General features: G+C 54.0%; 8 protein-coding genes across 8 annotated transcripts; 4 read left to right on the top strand and 4 right to left on the bottom strand.

Annotated features, from left to right (window-relative positions):
* Positions 1 to 1,971: 1,971 nt before the first annotated feature.
* Positions 1,972 to 3,402, top strand: SLU7 (mRNA splicing protein; the record flags this gene model as incomplete). The annotated part of the gene is made up of 1 exon (XM_049374527.1): positions 1,972 to 3,402. One exon carries the CDS (start codon positions 1,972 to 1,974, stop codon positions 3,400 to 3,402), a length of 1,431 nt encoding a protein of 476 aa, XP_049235518.1.
* A 707-nt stretch (positions 3,403 to 4,109) lies between these two features.
* Positions 4,110 to 7,614, top strand: J4E87_002894 (uncharacterized protein; the record flags this gene model as incomplete). Its single annotated transcript, XM_049374528.1, has 7 exons — positions 4,110 to 4,150; positions 4,248 to 4,312; positions 4,362 to 4,437; positions 4,490 to 4,731; positions 4,779 to 5,021; positions 5,070 to 7,471; positions 7,528 to 7,614. The coding sequence occupies 7 exons, from the start codon at positions 4,110 to 4,112 to the stop codon at positions 7,612 to 7,614; spliced, it is 3,156 nt and encodes a 1,051-aa protein (XP_049235519.1).
* A 261-nt stretch (positions 7,615 to 7,875) lies between these two features.
* J4E87_002895 (uncharacterized protein) lies at positions 7,876 to 9,183 on the bottom strand (the record flags this gene model as incomplete). The annotated part of the gene is made up of 3 exons (XM_049374529.1): positions 7,876 to 8,312; positions 8,365 to 8,951; positions 9,095 to 9,183. The coding sequence occupies 3 exons, from the start codon at positions 9,181 to 9,183 to the stop codon at positions 7,876 to 7,878; spliced, it is 1,113 nt and encodes a 370-aa protein (XP_049235520.1).
* Positions 9,184 to 9,570: 387 nt separating this feature from the next.
* J4E87_002896 (uncharacterized protein) lies at positions 9,571 to 10,294 on the top strand (the record flags this gene model as incomplete). Its single annotated transcript, XM_049374530.1, has 2 exons — positions 9,571 to 9,956; positions 10,015 to 10,294. The coding sequence occupies 2 exons, from the start codon at positions 9,571 to 9,573 to the stop codon at positions 10,292 to 10,294; spliced, it is 666 nt and encodes a 221-aa protein (XP_049235521.1).
* Positions 10,295 to 10,831: 537 nt separating this feature from the next.
* On the bottom strand, positions 10,832 to 12,198 carry J4E87_002897 (uncharacterized protein; the record flags this gene model as incomplete). Its single annotated transcript, XM_049374531.1, has 2 exons — positions 10,832 to 11,380; positions 11,446 to 12,198. The coding sequence occupies 2 exons, from the start codon at positions 12,196 to 12,198 to the stop codon at positions 10,832 to 10,834; spliced, it is 1,302 nt and encodes a 433-aa protein (XP_049235522.1).
* A 999-nt stretch (positions 12,199 to 13,197) lies between these two features.
* PIL1 (Eisosome core component) lies at positions 13,198 to 14,632 on the bottom strand (the record flags this gene model as incomplete). The annotated part of the gene is made up of 5 exons (XM_049374532.1): positions 13,198 to 13,504; positions 13,555 to 13,867; positions 13,917 to 14,100; positions 14,153 to 14,286; positions 14,515 to 14,632. 5 exons carry the CDS (start codon positions 14,630 to 14,632, stop codon positions 13,198 to 13,200), a joined length of 1,056 nt encoding a protein of 351 aa, XP_049235523.1.
* Positions 14,633 to 15,498: 866 nt separating this feature from the next.
* J4E87_002899 (uncharacterized protein) lies at positions 15,499 to 16,930 on the bottom strand (the record flags this gene model as incomplete). Its single annotated transcript, XM_049374533.1, has 3 exons — positions 15,499 to 16,537; positions 16,586 to 16,727; positions 16,780 to 16,930. The coding sequence occupies 3 exons, from the start codon at positions 16,928 to 16,930 to the stop codon at positions 15,499 to 15,501; spliced, it is 1,332 nt and encodes a 443-aa protein (XP_049235524.1).
* A 193-nt stretch (positions 16,931 to 17,123) lies between these two features.
* J4E87_002900 (uncharacterized protein) lies at positions 17,124 to 18,100 on the top strand (the record flags this gene model as incomplete). The annotated part of the gene is made up of 2 exons (XM_049374534.1): positions 17,124 to 17,367; positions 17,460 to 18,100. 2 exons carry the CDS (start codon positions 17,124 to 17,126, stop codon positions 18,098 to 18,100), a joined length of 885 nt encoding a protein of 294 aa, XP_049235525.1.
* Positions 18,101 to 22,763: the final 4,663 nt, after the last annotated feature.

The following is a 22,763-nucleotide window of genomic DNA, read 5'->3' on the forward strand; positions in this document are numbered from 1 at the left end:
TTGATACTCGTCTGTGACGATTGACCGGGATGAGGTGGATTGTCGTTCTTGTTCAGGGCGTTGCGAAACGAGACACGCCTATTGGTACTCTGGGTTGTTGCCAGGATTCGTTGACGCTTGTTGTAGTCTTCTTCTGCGGGTTCGAGAGAGCGCTTCCCTTGGCTCATCGGGCTGCTGGACTCTGGTTTTTTGCCATCGTCATCGGGGTCAACTAGATCAATTCCTTCGTCGATGAGTGCATCTTCAGCTTCGGTATCACTAGAGCCCTTGAGTAAAGATACTGTTAGGGGATCCATGGATTGCTGTTCTTCGGTGTCAGAATGATTGTCGGCGTCCGCTGGATTGCCGTCTTCGCCGTCCCCGATGGGACCGTCACTGTGAGGCTGTCTGGGTTCTGGCTCGTGAGACGCAAGCTGAGCGTCAATGTCCACAGGAGCACCACCTTGTTCTAGCACGTTGACGTCTTGCTCGAAGTCGTCATTTGGAAGCTGCTGTGTTGACAAGACCTCGGGATAGAGATCTTCGATACTCTCTACAGCAGTCCTGATACGCTCTTGGCCAGGGATGGGTTTCACGAAACCGTCAAATTTGGCTTCGCCCTTTCCTTGTCTTTCCTCGATGATTAGCTTTTCGATGAGTTCTCGATACTCCTCTTCGTGAATCCATCCACCGGCCTTGGTGTTCCGCATATCAGCCGACATGGACACAAGCACTTCAGCAGGAAAAGGACTGCTCGAAGGATCGGAGAGGCCCATACGACGTTTACGTCGGCGCGTTTCGTCTCTCCAGAGACCGGCCATTGAGGGCACGAATTTGTCGTCTGGATTGCGTGGCATTTGGCTCGATCGCTCTAGGAAGTCGTGGTGGATAGGTCGATATTGTAGTTCGTGCCGATTGAGGATGTCCTGGACGCATATATCGACTTCGAGAGTGCAGTGACTTTGGCGTGGGTATTGATCCTCATCGGCTATGAGTTCGTTGGGAATAGACGCGTCGTGCCACTTGTGGACAGTGGTATCTACCTCTTCGCTGTCTGGAACGGGTCCCCGGAACTGGACTTTTGCGCAGTTAATCCAGTCGCATCCGTACAGGTTGTAGTCGCACATCCACTGCAGGAGGTACTGCAGGTGACTCTCATATGGCTGGAACACCCGGTTCAAGATTGCTCCTTGATGCAGCAGGTCGGTAAACCGAGTCATATGCATAGGGTTGAGCATGTAGACTTTCAAGAAAATCTTGTATCCCACACTGTACCCAAAGAAGGGAACACCCTTGACGAGAGATATGTGGCCAACGTATATCGACTTTCCATCGTATGCATTTCGGCGGTACGCGGTGGCGAGGGCGTGGTCAATGGAGGCGCGGAGATCCAGAATGTACGCGTTGACTAGGAGGAGTCAGCTTGATACCAATTGTACGGCCGTCACACGCACCAACATCTTTCTCCAAGCTGCCATTGTATTCCAGATATAGGTAGGGCAGCGCTCCATGGATATGAGCGCACACCTTCTGCCCCGTCTCGGTCGCGCCAAACGCCCGGATTACCGGTACTTGCGGTGCGCCCAGTCGGCCTGCAGGACCGGCATTGCGCCGAAGAAGAGGGTCGATGTCTGTCGGAGCCGCCTGGTAGTTGTCGATGCAGTTCAGGCGAAAGCGGAAAGTATCCATGACGACACAGCCGGTATCCAGGAAGTGTGTGCGAAAGTGGAGGTTCGCATCGTGTTCAGGAGATCATCCAAAATCAAACTCGCGCAGCGCACGCGACAAGGGTGTCGGTGGCGGAATGGAGTGAAAGAGACGCGAGGCACAACAAGCGCGACCGGACTCGCGTGGTCCCGTGACGTGCGGGATCGACGCTGCAGCCAGCCCTACGCCACTAGTCGGCGGTCCACTTTGGCCGCCATTCTAAAGCTTCTACCAACTGACAACCTTCACCACTCAACGCGACCGAGGCATCCTCCCACGCCCAACATGCCGCCCTCCCAACCCAAGAAGCCCGACGTCTCCGCCGCGGCAAAAGAGCGCAACGAATACATTCCCTCGTTCATCTCGAAGAAGCCCTTCTACGCCGTCGACGAGACTGGCGAGGACAACACCGATTACCTCGAGCATCAGCGTCTGCAGAAGCAGGAGCAAGACTCAAAATGGTACGATCGCGGCAAGAAGATCGGCCCGGCTGCGACCAAGTTCCGCAAAGGCGCATGCGAGAACTGCGGTGCCATGACACACAAGAAGAAGGACTGCCTGAGCCGGCCGCGAAAGGCAGGCGCAAAGTTCACGGGCAAGAACATCGAGGCGGACGAAGTCATCCAGGACGTTCAACTAGGATTCGATGCGAAACGCGATCGATGGAACGGCTACGATGCATCGCATTTTGAGGAAGTCATCGAGGAGTACAACGCTATGGAGGAGATCCGGAAAAAGGCAAAAGAAGCTGAGAAGGGTGACAAGTCCGATGACGAGGATGAAGGTGACAAGTACGACGCCGAGACGGACATGGGAAGGAAACAGGCCACATCCACACGGAACCTGCGATTACGAGAAGACACGGCAAAGTATCTGCTCAACCTGGATCTCGACTCGGCGAAATACGACCCCAAGACGCGCTCCATGGTCGACAGCGGCGCGACGGCCGACAACGCCGCCCAATTAGTAGCAGAGGAAGGGTTCATGAAGGCGTCTGGAGATGCAGCTGAGTTTGAGAAGGCGCAGCGATATGCTTGGGAGACACAGGAGCGCGGCGACAAGAACAAGCTACATTTACAGGCCAATCCTACGTCTGGCGAGGTCATGCGGAAGAAGCAGCTCAAAGAGGCTGAGGAGATGGCAGCAGCCAGGAAGAAGGCCTTGGCGGAGAAGTACGGCACACAAGAAACGTTCACCGATGACTCACTTCGAAAGATAGCCGTCACAGAGAACGAGCGATATGTCGAGTACGACGAGCGAGGCGGCATAAAGGGCGCACCAAAGATCAAGGCAAAATCAAAATACCCAGAGGATGTGCTCCTCAACAACCACACATCAGTCTGGGGCAGCTGGTGGTCCAACTTCCAATGGGGCTTTGCATGCTGTCACTCGACAGTCAAGAACTCGTACTGCACGGGCGAGGCAGGCAAGGAGGCTTTTGAGCTGGCAGATCGGATGCGCACCGGTGCTGACCTGGACGAAGTACCCAAGGAGATAGCATGGAAGGAAGAGGCTGTCCTGGAGGAACACGTACCCAATGCACCCGACCGCGCCGAAAAAGCAAAGAATGATGCTGCCAGTCGGAAACGAGCTCTCGACGAGATGACGGGAGGCGTAAATGAGGAAGAAATGGAAGAGTATCGCCGCAAGAGGACAATGGCCGCGGACCCTATGGCTGCCTATCTCACCAAGGGAGGGAAAAGTGAAGCGGTTTGAGGTGTCGAGCCTTTCTTGACGGCGTCATAGGGCATCATTATTGTATTCGTAGCATTGCATGGCGTTCATCATACCCTGGAGTCGCATCTAAGATAGCATGTAAAATGACATCGTAGTTCCTGATGATCGCTGCGTTGGCCATGCGTGATCGGTACAGTTCACACAGCAAGGGTGCATCCAGCGAAGTCATGCAGCCTTGTTAGTGAATATGCATCTTGTCGCCCTCCATCACGGATGCCAACTCAGACCCGAGTCGGTTGCGCATGCAGCCGCGTATGCGTTGTTAGTCCATGGCGAAGGCAGCAGTTTAGGCCAGGATGCACAGCCCAAGTGGAGGAGTTCGCGGCACCCGATGCAGCAAGAAGGCGCTTCTAGCTGCATGGCTCGGAAGATTCTAGCTCGAGTAAAGAGGTTTTGCCTGCGAGCAAATCTAGACTTTAGTATTAGATACAAGGGTTAGACCTGGTCGGGGGTGAAGGCGATGACGAAGCGCCAAGCTGCACGAACCACCTCCCGGGGGTCGAGTAGTAGGAGCTCCTCTGATGGTTGACTGACCCAACAGCGCAACCAAATATCTCAACCCCACACCTCCCCATTTCCGCGCATTGCTTTTGCGCGCCTTCTCCGACACCGACCATTAACCTTTCCCTCCTACACTTACCTACAACTACGAACAGCAAGCTCGGAAAGAGCTCACGGCGACCAAGATGGCGCTCTACGGAAGCTCGCGCAACGTGGACATGGGCAAGTACGTATATCACCATCATTATGCCGGCACCCTTTAGCAGTTGGGCGAGAGATTTCAACAGGAGAAATGGGACATGGCCTAACATGTCTCAATCCAGGCAGGAGTCGGAGCTTGCCATCAACATTCGCAAAGCCACGAGCATCGAAGAGGTCTCCCCCAAGCGTACGTACCGAAACTCCTCAGCACGCGCATGAAACTCACAATAGCGCAGGGAAACACGTGCGAGCATGCATCGTCTACACATGGGATCACAAGAGTTCCGCGTCTTTCTGGCAGGGCATGAAAGTGTAAGAGCGCACCATGGTGCCCAATCCGCCCAATGCTAATAGCATATTCCAGGCAGCCAATCCTCGCCGACGAGGTGCAGACCTTCAAAGCGCTCATTACCGTCCACAAGGTCCTCCAGGAGGGCCACCCTATCGTTCTTAAGGAGGCGCAATCGAACACCAGCTGGCTTGAGAGCCTATCACGGGGCTCCACGGTCGGAGAAGGCATGCGGGGATATGCGCCGCTCATTTCAGAGTACATCTACTATCTTATGGCCAAGCTTGCTTTCCACCGACAACATCCCGAGTTCAATGGTACGACGAGCGGCAGCAAGACGCGGATAACTGGCTGATTGGAATAGGAACCTTCGAGTACGAGGAGTACATCAGCTTGAAGTCGATCAATGACCCTAATGAGGGCTACGAGACCATCTCGGATCTTATGACGCTACAAGATCAGATCGATGCTTTCCAGAAGCTCATCTTCTCACATTTCCGGAGCGGCGCGAACAACGAATGTAGGATAGCGGCGTTGGTGCCACTGGTTCAGGAGTCCTATGGTATCTACAAGTTCATCACCAGCATGTTGCGCGCAATGCACACCAGTAAGGACTAGAGTCTCGGTTGATTTGCGACCCAACTAACCAGCGTAGCACTCGGTGACGACGAAGCGCTCTCTCCTCTCCGCGGCAGATACGATGCCCAGCACTACCGTCTCGTCAAATTCTACTACGAATGCTCGAATCTTAGATACTTGACCAACCTTATTACAGTGCCAAAGCTGCCACAGGAACCACCGAACCTGCTCTCTGAAGATGAGAGTGCGCCCGCGCTACCTCAACGACCCCGCAACGAGAAGCCCGAACCCGCTCGCGCTCCATCAGTCGACCCAGAGCCAATCAACGAGTTCTGGAAAGATAATCAGCGGAGGCAACAAGAGGAATACGAGGCTGAACAGCAGAGACTACAGAGGCAATGGGAGGAGGCTCAGCAACAGCAGCAGCAGCAAGCGATGCAGGCACAACGTGACTTCGAGGAGCAACAACGGCTTCAGGCAGAGCAAGCTCGGTTGGCGCAAGAACAGCTCATGCGTGAACAGTATCAACAACAGACGCAGGGTCGCCTTGCTGAGCTTGAACGCGAGAACCTAAACGCGCGAGCACAGTACGAACGCGACCAGCTGATGCTGCAACAATACGACCAGCGGATGAAGGCATTGGAGGGCGAGATCAACCAGATGAACCAGAACTTCCAGCAACAGATGGGCTCGCGAGACGATCAGATAAGAGCGCTTCAGGAGCAGCTCAACACATGGAGATCGAAGTACGAATCGCTGGCCAAGCTCTATTCGCAATTGCGTCATGAGCATCTCCAGCTGCTGCAAAAGTTCAAGGCGGTTCAGCTCAAGGCAAACTCCGCCCAGGAAGCCATTGATGGGCGAGACAAGCTGCAACGCGAGCTGAAGACCAAGAACTTGGAACTGGCAGACATGATCCGCGAGCGCGACCGAGCGCTCATGGAGAAGGACCGTCACACTGGTGGCCACCGTGAGGAGACTGAGAAGCTGAAGAGGGAGCTCCGTGCTGCCCTAGACAGAGCCGACAATCTCGAGCGTGGCAAGGGCTCAGAACTTTCGGCAATGCTGTCAAGACACAACCGAGAAATCGCGGACCTTGAGGAAGCGCTGCGGAACAAGACCCGCGCGCTAGACGAGTTCCAGATGAAGTACCGTGAAGGTGACTCTGACCTGGAGCGTCAACTACGCGACAAGGAGGAGGAGCTGGAGATCTTCCGTGCTGGTATGGACCAGACGCTACTCGAGCTGAACGAGCTGAAGCTCAACGCTGGTACCAACGATGATGTTCTGGATGGTCACTTGGACACAATTATCCAAGACAGCCTCCAGAAGATCAACGACCTCATCGACTCTGTCCTCCAAAGCGGTGTACAGCGCGTTGACGATGCGCTGTACGAGCTCGACTCCCCTATGCAGGCTGGAAACCAGAATGCCACTGGCGCGTACGTGCTCTCGCAGATCGAGAAGGCATCAACGTGCACCATGGAGTTCTCGACTGCTTTCAACAACTTCATTGCTGACGGGCCGAACGCCAAGCACGCTGAGGTTATCAACGCCGTCAGCAACTTCGGTGGCGCTATCGTCGATGTGTTGGTGAACACCAAGGGACTGACGCGATTCGCTTCTGATGAGAACAAGGCTGACCAGCTCATCAACGGCGCGAGAGCCTCTGCAACCTCGACCATCAGGTTCTTCCGTAACGTCCAGTCAGTGCGCATGTACGATATGGACGCGGAGCAGAAGATCAACGTTGTCATCAACAACAGCACAGAAGTTGTGCGCAACCTGCAGAGCTTGTCCAAGCTTGCGGACGCCTTCGCACCCAAGAGCAAGATCACCAATGCCTCTGGCGATCTTGGTGACTTGGTCGACAACGAGTTGACCAAGGCAGCCAACGCCATTGACGCGGCCACCGAGCGTCTGTCCAAGCTGATGAAGAAGCCCAGAGACCAGTACTCCACCTACGAGCTCAAGATCCACGACTCCATCCTCGAAGCCGCCATCGCCGTCACAAACGCTATTGCGCAGCTTATCAAGGCCGCCACCGAATCCCAAAAGGAAATCGTGCGCGAAGGCCGGGGCAGCATGTCCAAGACCCAGTTCTACAAGAAGCACAACCGCTGGACCGAAGGTCTCATAAGTGCCGCCAAGGCCGTCGCCACATCGACAAACATGCTCATCGAGACCGCCGACGGCGTCATCTCCGGTCGCAACTCGCCCGAGCAGCTTATTGTTGCTTCCAACGACGTTGCTGCCTCCACCGCTCAATTGGTGGCTGCTAGTCGTGTCAAGGCTAGCTTCATGAGCAAGACGCAAGACAGGCTGGAGAGCGCATCCAAGACTGTCACTGCGGCTTGCAGGTCGCTTGTCAGGCAAGTGCAGGAGATCATCGCCCAGAAGAACAGGGACGAGGGCGAGGTTGTCGACTACAGCAAGTTGGGCGACCACGAGTTCAAGGTCCGCCAGATGGAGCAGCAGGTATGTATTCATCAAACATTCTTTGGGGAAGAACAGACGCTAACAAATGATTCTAGGTCGAGATTCTACAGCTCGAGAACTCGCTTGCGCAGGCTAGGACTAGGTTGGGTGAGATGCGCAAGCTTTCTTACCTTGAAGAGTAGATGGTCTGCACGTTGGCGCTTGTTCGTTCGTGTGGATAGCTGCTGGTTTATCGTGAATAGTTACCATTCATTATTATTGTCTCATGGTGGACACCCTTTGTAAACAAAGCTTGTTCTTAGTCCTCTTTAGTTTTGAAAGAAAGGGAAATCAACGATTTGTTGTGATTGACGTTGTCTTTTGTGTGAAACACTACCTAATTATTGTACATGAACCCATCTCAACCCATCTCAACGCTTTCTCTTCAGCCCCAAGTTGGGCGATCATCCGATGCGAGATCGCCTCAGCTGAAGATCAAGAGGGAACCCCTCTTCCTCCCCCTTCTTGTACAAGACCAAAGCCTCCTCAACCGTAAACATAACCCCCCTCTCAATCCTGGCTTTCGCTTTCGCCTCTTTCAGCTCGACCTGCCTCGCCCGAATCTTCTCCAGACAAGCTTTCATCTCGTCGGCAGCCAGAGCGCGCTTCTTCTCCTCAGCCTCGCGCTTCTTCTCTGAAGCTTGGCGCTCCAGCTTGCCGACTTCGATGCCAATCATCTTGGCCGAAAACTTGTCCGCGAAGACAATGTCGTCCGCAAGCTCTCCCACCTCTTCTGGTTGAAAGGCGCGTTGGTCGTCTGTATTCTCGAACCCGGGCCATGTAGGTGGGTTTTGTTCATCCCACAACCTCATGTAGGTTGGTAGGTATGTCAAGAGGTGAACTATTTCACTCTGTTAGCATCATGTAGGCTCCAGGGTATGTTGAGAACTCACCTGCGCAGCCCTCATAGGCCTTGACGGCACCAAGATGCTCACCCACCAAGCCATCCTTGATACAAGGACAGTAGATGATCGGACGGTTTGGGCGGGGGTCTTGGTAGACGAGATGGCCGCACACCAGGCAGAAACGTACAAGCCGGTTTGAGCCGAGATGGTATGTCGTTCCCCGGAGTAGGTCGTCGTGTTCATCTCCTGTTGTGGGTACGCCGCATGTCAGGTCGCAGTCTCTGCACACGCCCAGGAATTTGTCGTCGAATTCGGGGTCGTTGGGAAGAATGGGGTAGACTTGGAAGCACAGCCGGCAGCCAAGATAACCCTGACCTTTGGTGTACGGGTTGAGGGTGTATGGGGTGCACTTGGCATGCGCGCGCCTCACTACGAATGCTATCTTGTCTTGGAGCTTGAGGCCATGAGAGAAGCCTACCTCGACCAGTGGGCGGAAGTGACGATGGGTTTGGCAGAGGCGGAGTGCGGTCTGGTAGTCGGTTGCCTGGATAATGCCACAGAGGACAGTGGGTGGTAGATCCAGTAGGCTTTTGCGCTGTTCGGGGCTGACAGGGGCCTTGATCTGAAGTCCTTTGCTACAAGGTTAGTCGGAAGGTTAGTCAAGATCCAAGAAGTGAAATAGAAGAAGCGAAGTAGAAGAAATGAGGTAGAAGAAGCGACGTAGAAGCAATAAAGAAAGAAGTGTAGAGGCAATGCACGGAGGTTAGTCAAGTCGTACAAATCCAGAGTGAGGTTTCGGGCTCCAGTGTCGTTTGCTCGATGTCCAACGCTCTGTTGGGCAGCGACGCCAGAATTGGGCTGTGCCATCTTCTGAGCAGAGAGTGTGAGAGCTTGGTAGCAGCTGATGTCTGGCTGTGATCTAATTGTGATCTGGTCGTGATCTGATCGTGATCTGGCCGTGATTTGGCTGTGCTTCACAAGTATTCCTGCTGTATTCAATCACGTAAGTTGTTCTCAGTTAGTGAATGATCAAGTGTTGGTAAGTTCTTGTCAACAAACAGAACGAGTTCAAAATCGTTGTTTGTGCCCAGGTGCCTGTGGATAAGTGGGGCTGGCTTAGCGGGACACGCGATCACGTGCGCGGATTAGCGCGCTTCTGGAGTAAACAGCGATGGAGACAATGCGCCCGCTATAGCATCTATTGACTGACTTCGTAGTACATCGAAATCCGTCGCAGTCTGCGATTATACCATCATGCCTACCGCCACGAATCCAGAATCGCGCTCTCCATCTCCTACACCCGCTCGACCCATCGCAGACGCACCCGGCCCGCGCGCGCAAGGTCTGATCAATGTATTCAACCAAGCCTCCAAAGCGACCTTAGACAAATGCTCGGCCAAAAACTTCGCTTCGTGCTTCCCAACGGCTGCACAGTATAGCCCAGAGGTTCTGGACAATCTGAGAGGGCAAATTGTGGATCAGTTGGACCGGACATGGAAGAGCAACTTCGAGGACATCATGGAGAGGAGGAATGTCGTTAGGCTGCTCAACTCGCTGGACCAGTGCATAGAGGATGCGAAACTCAGGAAGAAGCGCGCCGAAGCGAGCGCCAATGGTGGACCTGTAGAGACACCTGTGCCGTGAGTTTTGCGAATGCGCCCGCTCTTGTTACTCTCGAATACTGACTCGAGGGCATAGACCGCATACCCTTACTCCAGCCGAAATACACCTAGCACACCTCATGCCTTTCCTCGAAAAGCAAGCGACCGATATGAACACGAAGCTCGTCGAGACTCAGCAGTCAAACACCGAGCTACTTTCGACCGTCACCGCACAACGCGCCGAGATAGAAGCCCTCGTACGAGGCCTAGAGAATGTCATACAAGATCTGGATGCTAGCGCGCAGATCATGGCTCAAGACGATGTTCAAGAATTGAGCAGAGAGACTAGGGATCTTGAGATGGAAATGAGAACATGATATTAGAGGCAGAACAATACCCCCAGGATACTACGAGCTTTCATCCTGAAGACTCAGAAAGATATCACGTCTCTACCACGATCGCGCCACGCGCTCAGAACCAGCGTCAGACCGCTAGCACCGGGCCCGACATCCCGCTTAGTTACCCGAACAGGGCTCTCGTCAGAGCCACACATGACTGGGACGCACAGGAGGGAGATGGCGGCGAAACTATACTCGCAGATGTTGAGAGAAGATAGATGCGGGAACGGTGGTCGAGAGGACGCATGGTGACAGTTGCTGAGATTGCAAGTCCTTGCTAGTGGAATACAGTAAATGGACGTGTCAGCTACCGCGAGGGCGAACAAGAGAGGTATCAGGTGTATCAACATTGACAACAGGAGTTGAAGGCTTGAGAACAGGCAATTTGACAATTGCCGATAAGATACAAATGCGTTGTACAATGTCTTCTGAAAATAGTAACAATATCATGAGTATACGCATCTGTTCATTCCAAACCTAGACTATGTACACATCACTGATATTACCCTACCCAATCTATGGCATATAGCACTTGAGCAACGAACCCAGACTCAACTCGCTCCCCGTCTGCAACAACAGATTCAACGCGCCAGTACCAAGGTACACAGGGCACTTGATCGCCTGCGCCTCATCCACAGCCTGCTTCAACGATTCCGCATACCCTCCAAGCACCTTACCCTTCCCATCCTCCTTACCCTCCAAAACAGCAATCATCTTCGCACCCGCATCCTTGAACATGGCACTTCCACCCGCGGCATCACACGCCAGCTCGTAGAACTGTGCTAATGGGATACCGACGTGCTTGGCTAGCGAAATGGCTTCAGCTGCGGAGACAAGGTGAATGCCGGTTAGGAGGTTGACTACGAGCTGGAGCTTGGCTTCTTTGTCCTCGGCTGAGAGGCTGCTTTGGATGCTGGTGACGGGCTCGGAGGTCCACAGGCGGACGATGCCTGAGTCGTCGTTGGCGCCCCAGCCGCGGTCGAGGGCAGAGAAGTAGACTTGTTCGGCGGCTGAGCAGAGGGTGGCTGGGAAGGCTACGCTGCGGGACATGGATGTGATGATTCCCTGTTTTCCTTTTGTTAATACACTGCCACATCACTTCGGGATCCCGAGAGTGAAGGGTTACTTACAGTATCCTTCAGAATAATCGTCACAGCACTCGCTCCCGGGAAATAGTCTTCCTTCAGCGTCCTCTGACTGCGGTTTTCAAACATCCAACTCCAGCCCGTACTCCCCAGTACTTTATCGTACACATCCTGTCCGTTCAAGCCCAGTCTAGCAGCGAATCCGTATGCTTCGCTGAGAGAAAGGATCTGGATTGCCGCAAGCACCTGATGAACCATCTTCATGTTGCTGCCAGCACCGATCCCGCCATCAACGATGAAAAGCTTGGAAGGGGCGGACATTTCTTCGAGTAGCCATTGGCCTTTTGAAAACGCGGCAGATGAGGCGCCCGCCATGATGGAGAGAGTGCCGTCTGCAGCCCGGCCTGCACCACCAGAAACAGGCGCATCGATGAATAGGACATCATCGCGGCCAATATCTACCAGCTCTTTCTCTACACTCTTCGCGTACGCACTTGGTACTGTCGAGCACAGCAAGAGTGTCGCTCCCTTTGGTAAAGCGTTCACGATGCCGTCTTTGTCGAAAAGCGCGGGCTGAGCCTGCATGGCCGATGCGACCATGACGATGTAGAAGGGTTTGTCTTTTGCAGAGTCTGAGAGTGATGTTGATGGTGTGCCACCCGCAGCCTTGAACTTCTCCAGCGAAGGAGGATAAACGTCGAAACCAGTTACGGGGTAGCCTTGCTTGACGAGATGCGTGGCCATGCCCATACCCATTGCGCCTAGGCCGCAGAAGCCGATTTGGGGTTTAGAAGACATTGTTGTGGTGTTCGTGGTGTCTTCGTGGTTTGGTTTGAAAGGTGGAACAGCTTGGTGTCCCAAAGTATCCTATCTCAACACTGGGTTCCAACGTTGACGCGACGAATACTGCACGGAAGCCGTTATCCACAGATGCGGTAGTTCTCTTCGGTGTCACTCTGCTTTATGCTGTTCCATGTATCTAGCTCTTTCTTAATTGCGATACATCCGATTTGACGTCTGAAGTTGAGAGTTGGAGTCAAGATGTCAGTCACAAAACATCGACCACGTACTTCTCTCCCATCACCCCACAGTCCAACGTCACACGCCGCTACGTTCCCCAGGGAAAATGGCCTTGGGCCGGCAAAAGACCCGTCTTCGGTCATTGACATTCATCCTGGTTGCCCCGCACTATGAGCGAAATCGGTTAGGTGGGGTATCTCTCACCCGCCGAAAGTGGGTCGTCGGCAAATGACCGATGGCAGACTGTGTTGGGGAACCCGGCCGCACCAAGATTGAACATTGAGCATCGGCGGGCGGGCCGGCTCGATGAAAAGATGCTGCGGCTTGTTGATGAGAACGAAATGTGTCCGGCCGGTGGGCTTCAGGTTCGGGTCAATGTATGCCGTGATAGAGATTTAATACAGACTCACATGGTGCTGCGACGATGAGAGCTTCTGGACTTCAACCACACAACGATAAATGCAGATGTCGCATCATGTTCAACGAAGCATATAGATTATCTCATTACACTATTACTGCAAGGTTCATACAACGCGCGGTGAAAATCGTCAAAAAGTCATGATATCCATGTGCCCAAAACCAGACTTCAGCTTCTAGTGAGATTGGTCATCCAGAAAGCTTTCCATCACATAGCCCAAGCCACATTGATCGGATATATCGGATCCAAAACTGCAGTATCGTCGCTCATTCCATCAGGGGTATAAGTCGTCAGTCCTCGTGAAGACGGACTATTAGTGGACAGAGAGTGGAACACTGCTTAAGCCGTCAGTGTGACGTCTAAGCAGCAACAACCCTCTCGTCCTCGCGACCGCGCTGGTGCTCACTAGCGATGGTGGAAGTGACATCGTCGTCAAGATCTTCGCCCTCGTAGCCGTTGCCCTGGTGCTGCTCAGCAGGGATCCACAAGCCAGACTCCCTGTCGAGAGCCTGGTCTTGGCCAGAGAGGTCAACACCCTCGCCCATGTTGCGGTTCTGGTTGCGGCGACGCTGAGAAAGGGTGCGCGATCGCTGGGAGAGCTTGGAGGAGACAGAGGCGTTCTGAGACACCCAGTTCGTAAGGGCATCCTCGCAGTCTTGGATGATGCTGTGGCATGTTAGTGGGGGGTTCTCATTGAAAGGAGTAGAGAAACTTACGCCTTGCTAGCCTCGTAGCCATCGTAAGCTTGGCGGGTCTCTCCGGGAGTGACGGGGGTGTCGTCAACAAGCTCGAGCAAGTGCTTTCCGTAGCCGGCAATGATGGCCAGCTTCTCGCAGTGCTCGCGCATGGCATCGAATTGGTACGTGAAAGCTGCCTTGAGCTTCTCACGGGTGATGTTGGAAAGTTGGGCCTCTGCGACGAGGGACTCGGCCTCAGCGCGTACAAGCTCCTGCTCAAGGACAACGATCTTGGGAGAGTTGGGCTCCTTGTACTTCAACTGAGCAATCTGATCGGTAATCTTCTGCTTGCCTGTCTAAACGTAAGCGTCAATCGGACAGCATGCATGTAGAGGACTTACGGTCACGGCTGGGCTGGACGGAAGCCTCAATGTTGCGGATGCTCTTGATGGTGACGCGGTATTGGTCGTAACGGTCAACGTACTGGTCCTCGAGCTCACCGATCTCGTAGATGAGGACACCGAGCTTGTCAGTGACGTCAGAGACGTCGTCGTCGCAAGCCTCGCCCCAGATGGAGAGTTGTTGCTGTGTGGCCAGTTAGTACTACGTAGAGTCGCACAGAGTTGTGCAAGCTTACTGCGACCTCCATGCGCTCCCTGGAAACAAGCTCCATGCTGCGCATGACGTTCTTCTCCATCTTGACAAGTTGTGACAGCTTCTTTGCAAGGTCGGGTCCGAAGGCACCAGCGGACTTGTGGCGGAAGGTGTGGCCTGTATGGTAGAGGACCAGTCAGCAACTGCAGCACAACAAAGTATTCTCTGAACAGTCTGGACGCTATCCGGGAGCATCAACGATCGAAATGGTCGTCGTTGCTGAAACATGCGACGAGCTCTGCACATGCGGTGTGCAAAAATGGCATTGCGCGAAGCTCCTCGCACGATTCGAGTCGGGACTGGAAACAAGACCAAAGCGGGCAGAATCGTATCTAGAGGACGTACCGATGTTGGCCTTGCCAAAGAAGCGTCCGCTCTTGGTCGAGGACGAAGGGGGCGGGGGGCTCTGAATCTGCGACGCCGTAGGCGCGCGAGACTGGCGCATGCTGTAGGTTCTGTGCATATTGGCGGTGGTGTTCTGGCGATTTCTCAAGTGTGGATTGGAGGAATGTAGTCGTGCTTGAAGTTTCGGGGGCGGCGCGGTGTTGATATGGAAGGCGCAGAGATGTCGCGGTATGACGGAGGTTTTGTTTAGGGGACTTCAATGACGTAGCGTTTGCCTAGCCCCACTCTCCCCGTGGCGATCATGTTCTCGGGCACGCTACCTTCCCTCACATCATGCACATCCTCCACACTGCGACATTGGCACGCCCAAACCAGCATAGAGCATCCTCCTACGACCCTGAGTACCTGCATTTGAATCCAGACCCTTTCTCGTGGGTTGCACTCGCATGCGACACATATATCGTACACAGTCAGACAATGGTTGCCCTGCTTGCGCTGATCCCACCTAGCTTGGGGCCAGAACTTTTGGCGCCAGTGGCTACGTTCGATCCGGCTGATGTGACGTTGATGTGTGCCTGTTTTCGGGACCCATGGGCGCCATGACAACCGCACTACCAGGAAATCGTCTCTCCCTAGACCCTCGGAAGGAGCCATTCAAGTCGTCTATAAATCAGGTTGCGCATCTATTAAGGTTCAAAAAGTTGCTTCCTGCAAGTTTTCAATGCTCGCCAGGACAGCGACTACACGGCAGCGGAGATGTTGTTGTAGACAGATGTTGTTGTAGACAGATGGGTTGGTTGCCGGACGTTCCGCGACGTGTGTGTACAGGACTGGTGCAGAGTGGTTATCTTTGCAATTCCAAATATACACTTGCAATGGCAAGCTTTGGCCAATGGCAGAAACTTGGTTTTCTCCAAGTCTACACTGCCCATGTATAACTCGTGCATAAAACAATGGTATATCGTCAAAACATCTTGCTCGAAACTAATACATCGCTCCGTCATGCAGCGAGTTGGCGAAGACACTGAGAATGCTACCTGCTTCGCCCAGGCCAGTAGTTGGGCGCAGAGCCCAGAAGATAAGTTCGCCCTCCCGCGGTGACCGGCGGTGGTGCACAGCTAGCGATGCTAGTCCCACTGCGAATACAGTTGTCACACCTAGGAGGGTGTTGACGAACAATGGAGACGGGAGCTCAGATCTGATGCGCTTTGATACTAGCGGTGGCTCCGAGACAACGACGTTATGCCGTCGAGACAAGGCAGACAGTCCAGGAGTGTTACCCAATATCTCCTTCACACTAGCTAGCGTACTGGAGGCGAGAGTCTGTGATCTTGCTGTCCATGGTAGAGAGGTACTTCTTAGGGATTTCTTCGCGCCCGTAGAAACAGACCAGACATCTACAGGGTCTACCTCGTCGGTGTGGAAGAACTCCTTGCGCAACTTGCGAATGTATGCTCCGATGCGTGGATACTTGGTCTGGATAGTCTCCCTAAGCCAAGCTTGGGGCACCGTTGGGTAGTACAGCAAGGACAGATAGCCAAAGGCAAGACAATCCAAGCTAGAAGGCTGCTCTCCGCGAAAGAGATGGTCATGTTTTCCCAATAGATCTGATAAGGGATCCAGGAGCTCACCCGACAGAGCATCCAGCCTAAAGCGCGCAGCGTACACTTGGCCACCTAGGAGGCCGCCTAGACCCTTTCCACGCCCCATGCTCATGGCGCTGGGCTGACTTTCGGTCGGTATGCCGGCTGCCCTTTTTGCGGCCTCATATTCGGACGAAGCAGTGCCCCGACCCGGCGCAAAGCCTTCCTCGGCTGTAGTATCCACATCCAAGCTACTGAGTCCCATATGCGCCGTCCGGGCTCTCGCAAGGTCTCGTCGTTTCGGCGGGACGGTGTAGTTGGCATACCATGGCAGGATTGCGGTATAAGCGGACGAGGTCGCCGTGTTGTAGTTTTCGGCAGAGACGTAGAGTGACAGGTCGATCAGAGGCGTCGCCGTGGACTGGAGAAACGTGATAAAACTGGAAATGCGTTAGAGCACGCCTAGTACTTGGTCGTTGGGTACTCACGCCGTCCTGTCAGTCCGCTGTCTACTGGATAGGTTGACATCAAGGTCATTGGTAACTGCAGGGTGATTGCGGAGGTATGCGACGATGTCCTCGAAGCCGGATGCGGTCGCAACATCGTCATCAAAAAGGATCGGCAGGCTCTCTGCTGCTGTGTAAGAATCTATTTCGGCCACGGTGGGGTTGCAGTCCTGTACCTGTGGCGCCAACCGTGGGGTCGTGCTCCGCGACGAGTGTCCAGTCGCCCTTGGGGATAACGCGCTGGCAGTAAGCAACCGTCGCTATGCATTCCGGCTCTATTGAGGGGAGGCCAAAGGCTGGGCCCCATACATGAAGCTCAAGCACCATGTCTTGTGCCGTGTTGCGGTGCGCTGTTGGTCTGGGAGATCCTGACGCACTTCTCTACAACCTCTGCGCACGCCGATCGGAACGTTCCTAGCGTCGGAACGCGTGCACGTGAACACGCATCATCGTTGGTTTCCATGCTCCCAGCTGCACTTGCTTGATAACATTGTCGACATCAAACCTTCACAACTCCAATATGGCACCACTCCGACGCTACTTGCGGATTACAAAACATTCGGTCCTTGAGGTCCGCATCTATCTCGACAGACCTGCTGACGCTGAGGCATGGCTGTTGAAACGCGATGATCCAGCACTGCCACGCGTCATTCAGGCCATACGACCGCTTGTACTGCCCAAACTGCGAGAAGAAAACGAGCGGGGTAAAGGCCGAGGTGGTGCCAAATCTAAAAAGAAGGGAGTGAAGGATGTTGTCGTTGAAGGTAAGCTGCATGAAGCCCTGTTGAACTATCTACGATACAAGCATCCCCGCATATATGCTGCAGTCTTACTCAGACGGCTAACATCACGTCAGATGATTTCGAGGTTTCGATCTTCTTGACGGACCTATCCTCCCGCCACTCCGTTCTGACCAAGCAAAAGATCTTCAAAGACAAGGCCCGCATCCAGAGCAACTCGGGCAAACTCACCAACTGGCTGACAACCGGAACTAGCGATCAGCCTGTCGTTATCAACGAAGATGCCGCAGATCCGATAGTCATCAGAGAGGAGGAGGACGACCAGCCTATCAATCTTGCTGATATCCCTGCAGCCGATGTAGCTGGAAAGCAGCCGCCTGAACGTTCAGCACGACCAAGACGCCGAAGAGGCAACAAAGAGCATGATGGAATCGGCGATCAGACGGACAGCGAAAGTTCGGATCTTTTTGTCCCCGAGCCTCCTGCCAATGGCAGCAAGACGAAGGCTACCACAAGGGATGAGGATCAGGCCAGTGATGAGGAACCACAAGCAGATGATAAGAAAAAGCTTGGTCTCAATACATCGTATGACGGCTTCAGTATCTACGGCCGTATACTATGTCTTGTCGTTAAGCGCCGTGGCGTGCGAAATCCGGCAGGAGCGAGTGGCGCAACTTCCAGCCAGGCAATGCTGGAGAATTGGGTGTCTACGCAAGCTGTGGCTGAACAGCTTGACGACGATGAAGACGCCGTTTGAATAGATTCAGCAAGCTAGTGCTAGCTGGCCGGCAATTCTATCATGACAGCTGTGGCCTGATACGATCGCGGACTACCAGGGACAAAAATAACAAGAGCGGTCACGATTCGCCGACCCTGAACACGACAAGTTCATGACAGGCTTCATCCACGTGGAACGCACTGTGCTGAACCATTATACCGGATAAATGCGCGGTCCTTCAAGAAGCCCCTGCGCAATAGGTGGCTGGCTTAGTGAACCATTCTCCCAGAGGGCACAACATGCGCCACAATTTTCGCGCGCCATCTTGTGTACGCACGCCTCATCTTACCACAAACGCGGTCAATATCCTAATGGGGACTTGATGAGAATAATGAATCTGAAACAAAGCACACAGAGGTGCTGATGTATTGACAAAGGTGGGAGAATCAGTCGGCTTTCCGGTACGACCAGGCGTGCTATTGTATCTAAATGCAGATTTTGGGCTCGATCGATACGTTGAATATTGCGACACAGCTCCACAGCTCGCTGATCGAAAACAAATGTGAGGAACCACTGCCTTGGCAAGCGTGAACTCGGTGCTTCTCCGGCGTACACGCTTCCAGAGTCGTCTCGTCTTTGTCTTGTTCGAGTCCTTTCACAGGTAGCGCTTCGGGCTCGCCGGCCTGGCACAGCCCAATCCGCTGTCGCGCGAAAGTGAAGGAGCGTAAGCCACACAGAGTGCGGCAGCGGCGCCGAGACATGATGCGCGTACCTGCAGCAGCGTGCCTGGAGGTCTCTCCACACCGAGCTATTGATCTGCTGATGACGATCGCCTTGATCCACCGCCGTTATCGCACTATGGCTGCCAAAGCATGGCAGAATCAATACCATCTCTATAATGACGCGGTGTTCGGCTAGCGACGACGACGAAAGCGGAGCCGGAGGATAGAGTTCAGTGCCAATACGACATTTCTTTTTCGGCGACCTGAACGCCGCATTCATTGCTGCAAGCAGTCCTGCATTGGAACTACGAGAGGGCTTATTGAATCAGACAGCCTCAAGATGAAAAGTTTGTCGGTCGAAAGGTGCCGTGATTACTTACTGCAGTTTGCATGGCGGCCGCCCCTGCAGCTCAAACTACACCTACTCTACCTGTGTGGCTCCAATCTTATGGGCTGTCAATTAACGGCAGACATGCTAACGCTCGGTCTCCTGTCGTCTCTCCGCGCTGGCCAGTTGGTTGGAACGCTTGTCAGCCCTAAAGTCTTTTACTGGGATGAGACCAGATCTTCGATGCTGTCGCATGTCTTCGCATTGGACTGTAACACCTGCGCATTCCTTCTCCACCAAGCTGAAACAGCTGCTCTTTGGAAGCGTTGAGACTGAGCTACTGAACTACCGAAGGGGGTGGCGATGGTGAGGACGATACTTGCTGTGTTGAGTTTGACGCATCGTCTGCCCCTGCAAATCTAATCGCTTACCTTCGACGATGAGCGCATCGCCGCACTTTTTTTCTTTCTGGTGAACAAGGGACATTCTTTGCTTGTCGCGCACAGGCTCTTCAGGGCAAACGCTTCGACAATCGTAGCATTGACCGGGGAGGCTGCAGGGGTAAAGAGAGGCATACATATTGCGAATCTCAATCAAAGGAACGCCTATCTGAAGTCGGACGTGGACCCCTGGCATACACGTGGATCTTGACCAGCTGAGACATGCAAGTTGCGGTGCTGTTGTCCGTCACTCCGCAATGGTGTTCTGCGGTGCTGAGCGCCTAGTGGCAGTATGGCGCCCGTTCAACTCTGTCCTTCCGGCCCAGCCGAATATCCTGATAACCTTTATCGAGCGGCCACTGCCAGCCAGTTGTGGTCGCCGGACGTTCTTGGAAAACAGGGCATACTGGGCGTCGGCAGCTACTCCTACCTCGGTCACAAGCGCGAGCCAGGATTAATACGAGTCGCACGAAGACGGCAAGCCAGAAAGACAAAAATAATCATGACATGCCTTTGTGCGGTGCTTCGCATTCTCAGCCTAGCTGCCCACGAACGAACGTGTGTACCCCGGCCTGTCGATTCAGGACAGCAGCTGGAAAGTCATGCCTGACCTCACACCGCCAGCACGGGCGCCAGCAGTTGTGGACATTGTGGAGCGGAAAATTCTAGGGGGCTTCGAAATTGGGTGGAAGCGTCAAAGAAGCACGGGAGAAGGTCGGCATAGGCGCTAGATCTTCGTCCTGCGCTGGAGGTCGGTGGGTGTCGGACGTTGGCAAATAGGCGACGTCGCAAATTGTGTGACGGAAATTTACTGTCAGTGTGTCAGAATTTGCTCCTGGCACGCACCGGCTACTGGAACCGAACGATGCCTGTTCCTGAAGCGCTCGCAAGCAAACCCTCTTGCAAGCGGTCCCAAGGCGGCGACTGATCCCAGCCCTGCGCACCGTCAAGGTGAAAAGGAGGGCTACGTTTCATTCACACGACCGTTCGCACTAGCCATGTCTGCTAGCAATAAGCCGGTAGTGTCAGGGAACAGGTGATGTCAGAAGAGAGAACGAACGTGCCGTGGGTCAATCATGCCTCGCTGAGCCTGCTGCCTTGCCTGAAGGATGATGCGTTGTACGAAGGACATGCCGCGACGGCGACAATACTGCGACAGGATTGGATCAACACGATCTTCACGCAGTCACGAGGCCGATGAAACGACAAGGCGGTAACGCGCGAGTTCGTGTTTCTTCTCCCCCCTGCTCATTAAGTGACCAGGATCAGCGATGTTTCGGCGTGCTTTAGCTTATGCACAAGCCAGGAGCCACCCCTTTCCTGCTCATCAGCCCAACGCCTCTTTCACCGCTTGGGCCGTGCCATGCCCTGCCTAGCATTATTACACACATCGTCAAAGTACGTAGCTGACCGACATTTTGGGGGTCTGCAATCTGAGCACAAACATAAATACGTTGACCCCCCACCATCGGAGAGTTCGTTTCATCATCCAGAGCCGAAGACTACTACCACTACTACTACAACACTACCAACCAACACTACAACAACCTACTCAACGCTTCCGCTCTACACAAGCCTACCAGCTTCACCTTCAACTCAACACAATGGCCGCCATCATCTACGAGGAGTCCAACATGGGATCGCAAAACCTCCCACCTTGCCCTGGCCCACCACCAACCCGCCCTCTGCCTCCTGTCCCATCCAAATAGACATCGACATGAACATCAACTCACATGTCTGTCTTACTCGACTTACACACTTGGCTTTGGCGCACCACAACATCGATATCAACTCCGCATCCTTACCCGAACATCCACCGCACCCCACCCTAATACTCTACCAACCGACATCGACCCGCACCTTGCCGCCTGGTCTGCCGCCATCATGCAGTGCATCTGCAGCATCCAGTACGATCTGATCTTGGACGCACTACGCGCCCTAGACTCCGAACAACTCCCTGTCACTCACCTGACATCCGCCGCGAAATCCGGTTAAAAGCAGCCTACGCTTGTCTCTGGAGAGCGATCCCACACCACTTCAGCCTTGCATCACAAGCCTCCACATGACGGCCTGCAGCCATGTGGCATTGCTGCATCTACCAGGACCTGCTCGTCTGACTCACATCGGACTCGGAGCATGGCTACGACTGCATATCCAACACACGCTGGCTCGGGTGTCCGGAACGATCCTTCTCTATAGACGCCTACTTCATTTTGGCACATACACACCGCAGTCCTTCTAATATTGAGCGTATTACTTGCTTTGGAACATGCATTAGTTGGCGCTTGGGATTGGCTGTGTGGCATCATAGCATCATTAGCTTTTGGAGTTCTATTACTGGTTAGGCGGCATCACAGCCAGGAGGAATACCCAATATCGTCTCATAGCATTAATCATTTGATCTCAGATCAACTACACGCATACCTTGTCTTCTGTTGCATGTGAAACCCGGGTGCCAATCATCGCCACAGCATGGTCCTGATCACTAATCGCGTCGGCAGTCGACACTGAAGGCGTTGGGGGCTGAAGTGAACGTCTCCTGGGCGCAAGGCATCTTCCGCTAACATGGCAGCCCAGTTGTCAGCGCGCGCGATAGTTCCCGTGCACACCACCATTGCTATCCGCTAAGGCACATGGCGGTGATAGGACGCGCCGGTGGTTGACAAGCGCGGCAGCATGTCAGAGCCACCAGGACTGCAACCTCCACAATCAGGCACCTGTACATCACAAGCGCTTGGTGGTACACACGTGGGCGCTGTGTGACGTAGTCCTGACAGGTCGAATAGAGAGCCAATAATGCGAGTCGTTTACCTGCGATGCAGATTCAGGTGTCCCGCAGCTACCGAAACCTTCCGTGTGACCGGTTCACCTTGAAATCACGGCACCACCCCGGCTTGTGCAGGAACGACGATACTTGCCGCCGCTTCATCTTGCAACGCTAATCAGCAGGACAGATGCGGTGTCTGAATGCGAATATTGGCAGGGCTCTAGTCTGTGGTTTGGCTCGGTTGCGCCTGCCTGCCTAGCTCCAACGACGGCCGTGAAGCCCTTCAGGCACAGGTGCATGCTGCCAGGAGCCCTGGCCTGCTTTCAGCTGAGGCAGATGACTCCTCTGCGTATAGCCAACCACCGCTGCATCGACTACCACACGCTAACCCAGCACCGTCTGTCGCCATAACAGCGTCGCATGTTGCACGACTTCACCGCTCTGC

Source organism: Alternaria ethzedia (genome assembly GCF_023757985.1).
Source record: "Alternaria ethzedia strain BMP 0044 chromosome Unknown scaffold_5, whole genome shotgun sequence".
Classification (NCBI taxonomy): domain Eukaryota; kingdom Fungi; phylum Ascomycota; class Dothideomycetes; order Pleosporales; family Pleosporaceae; genus Alternaria; species Alternaria ethzedia.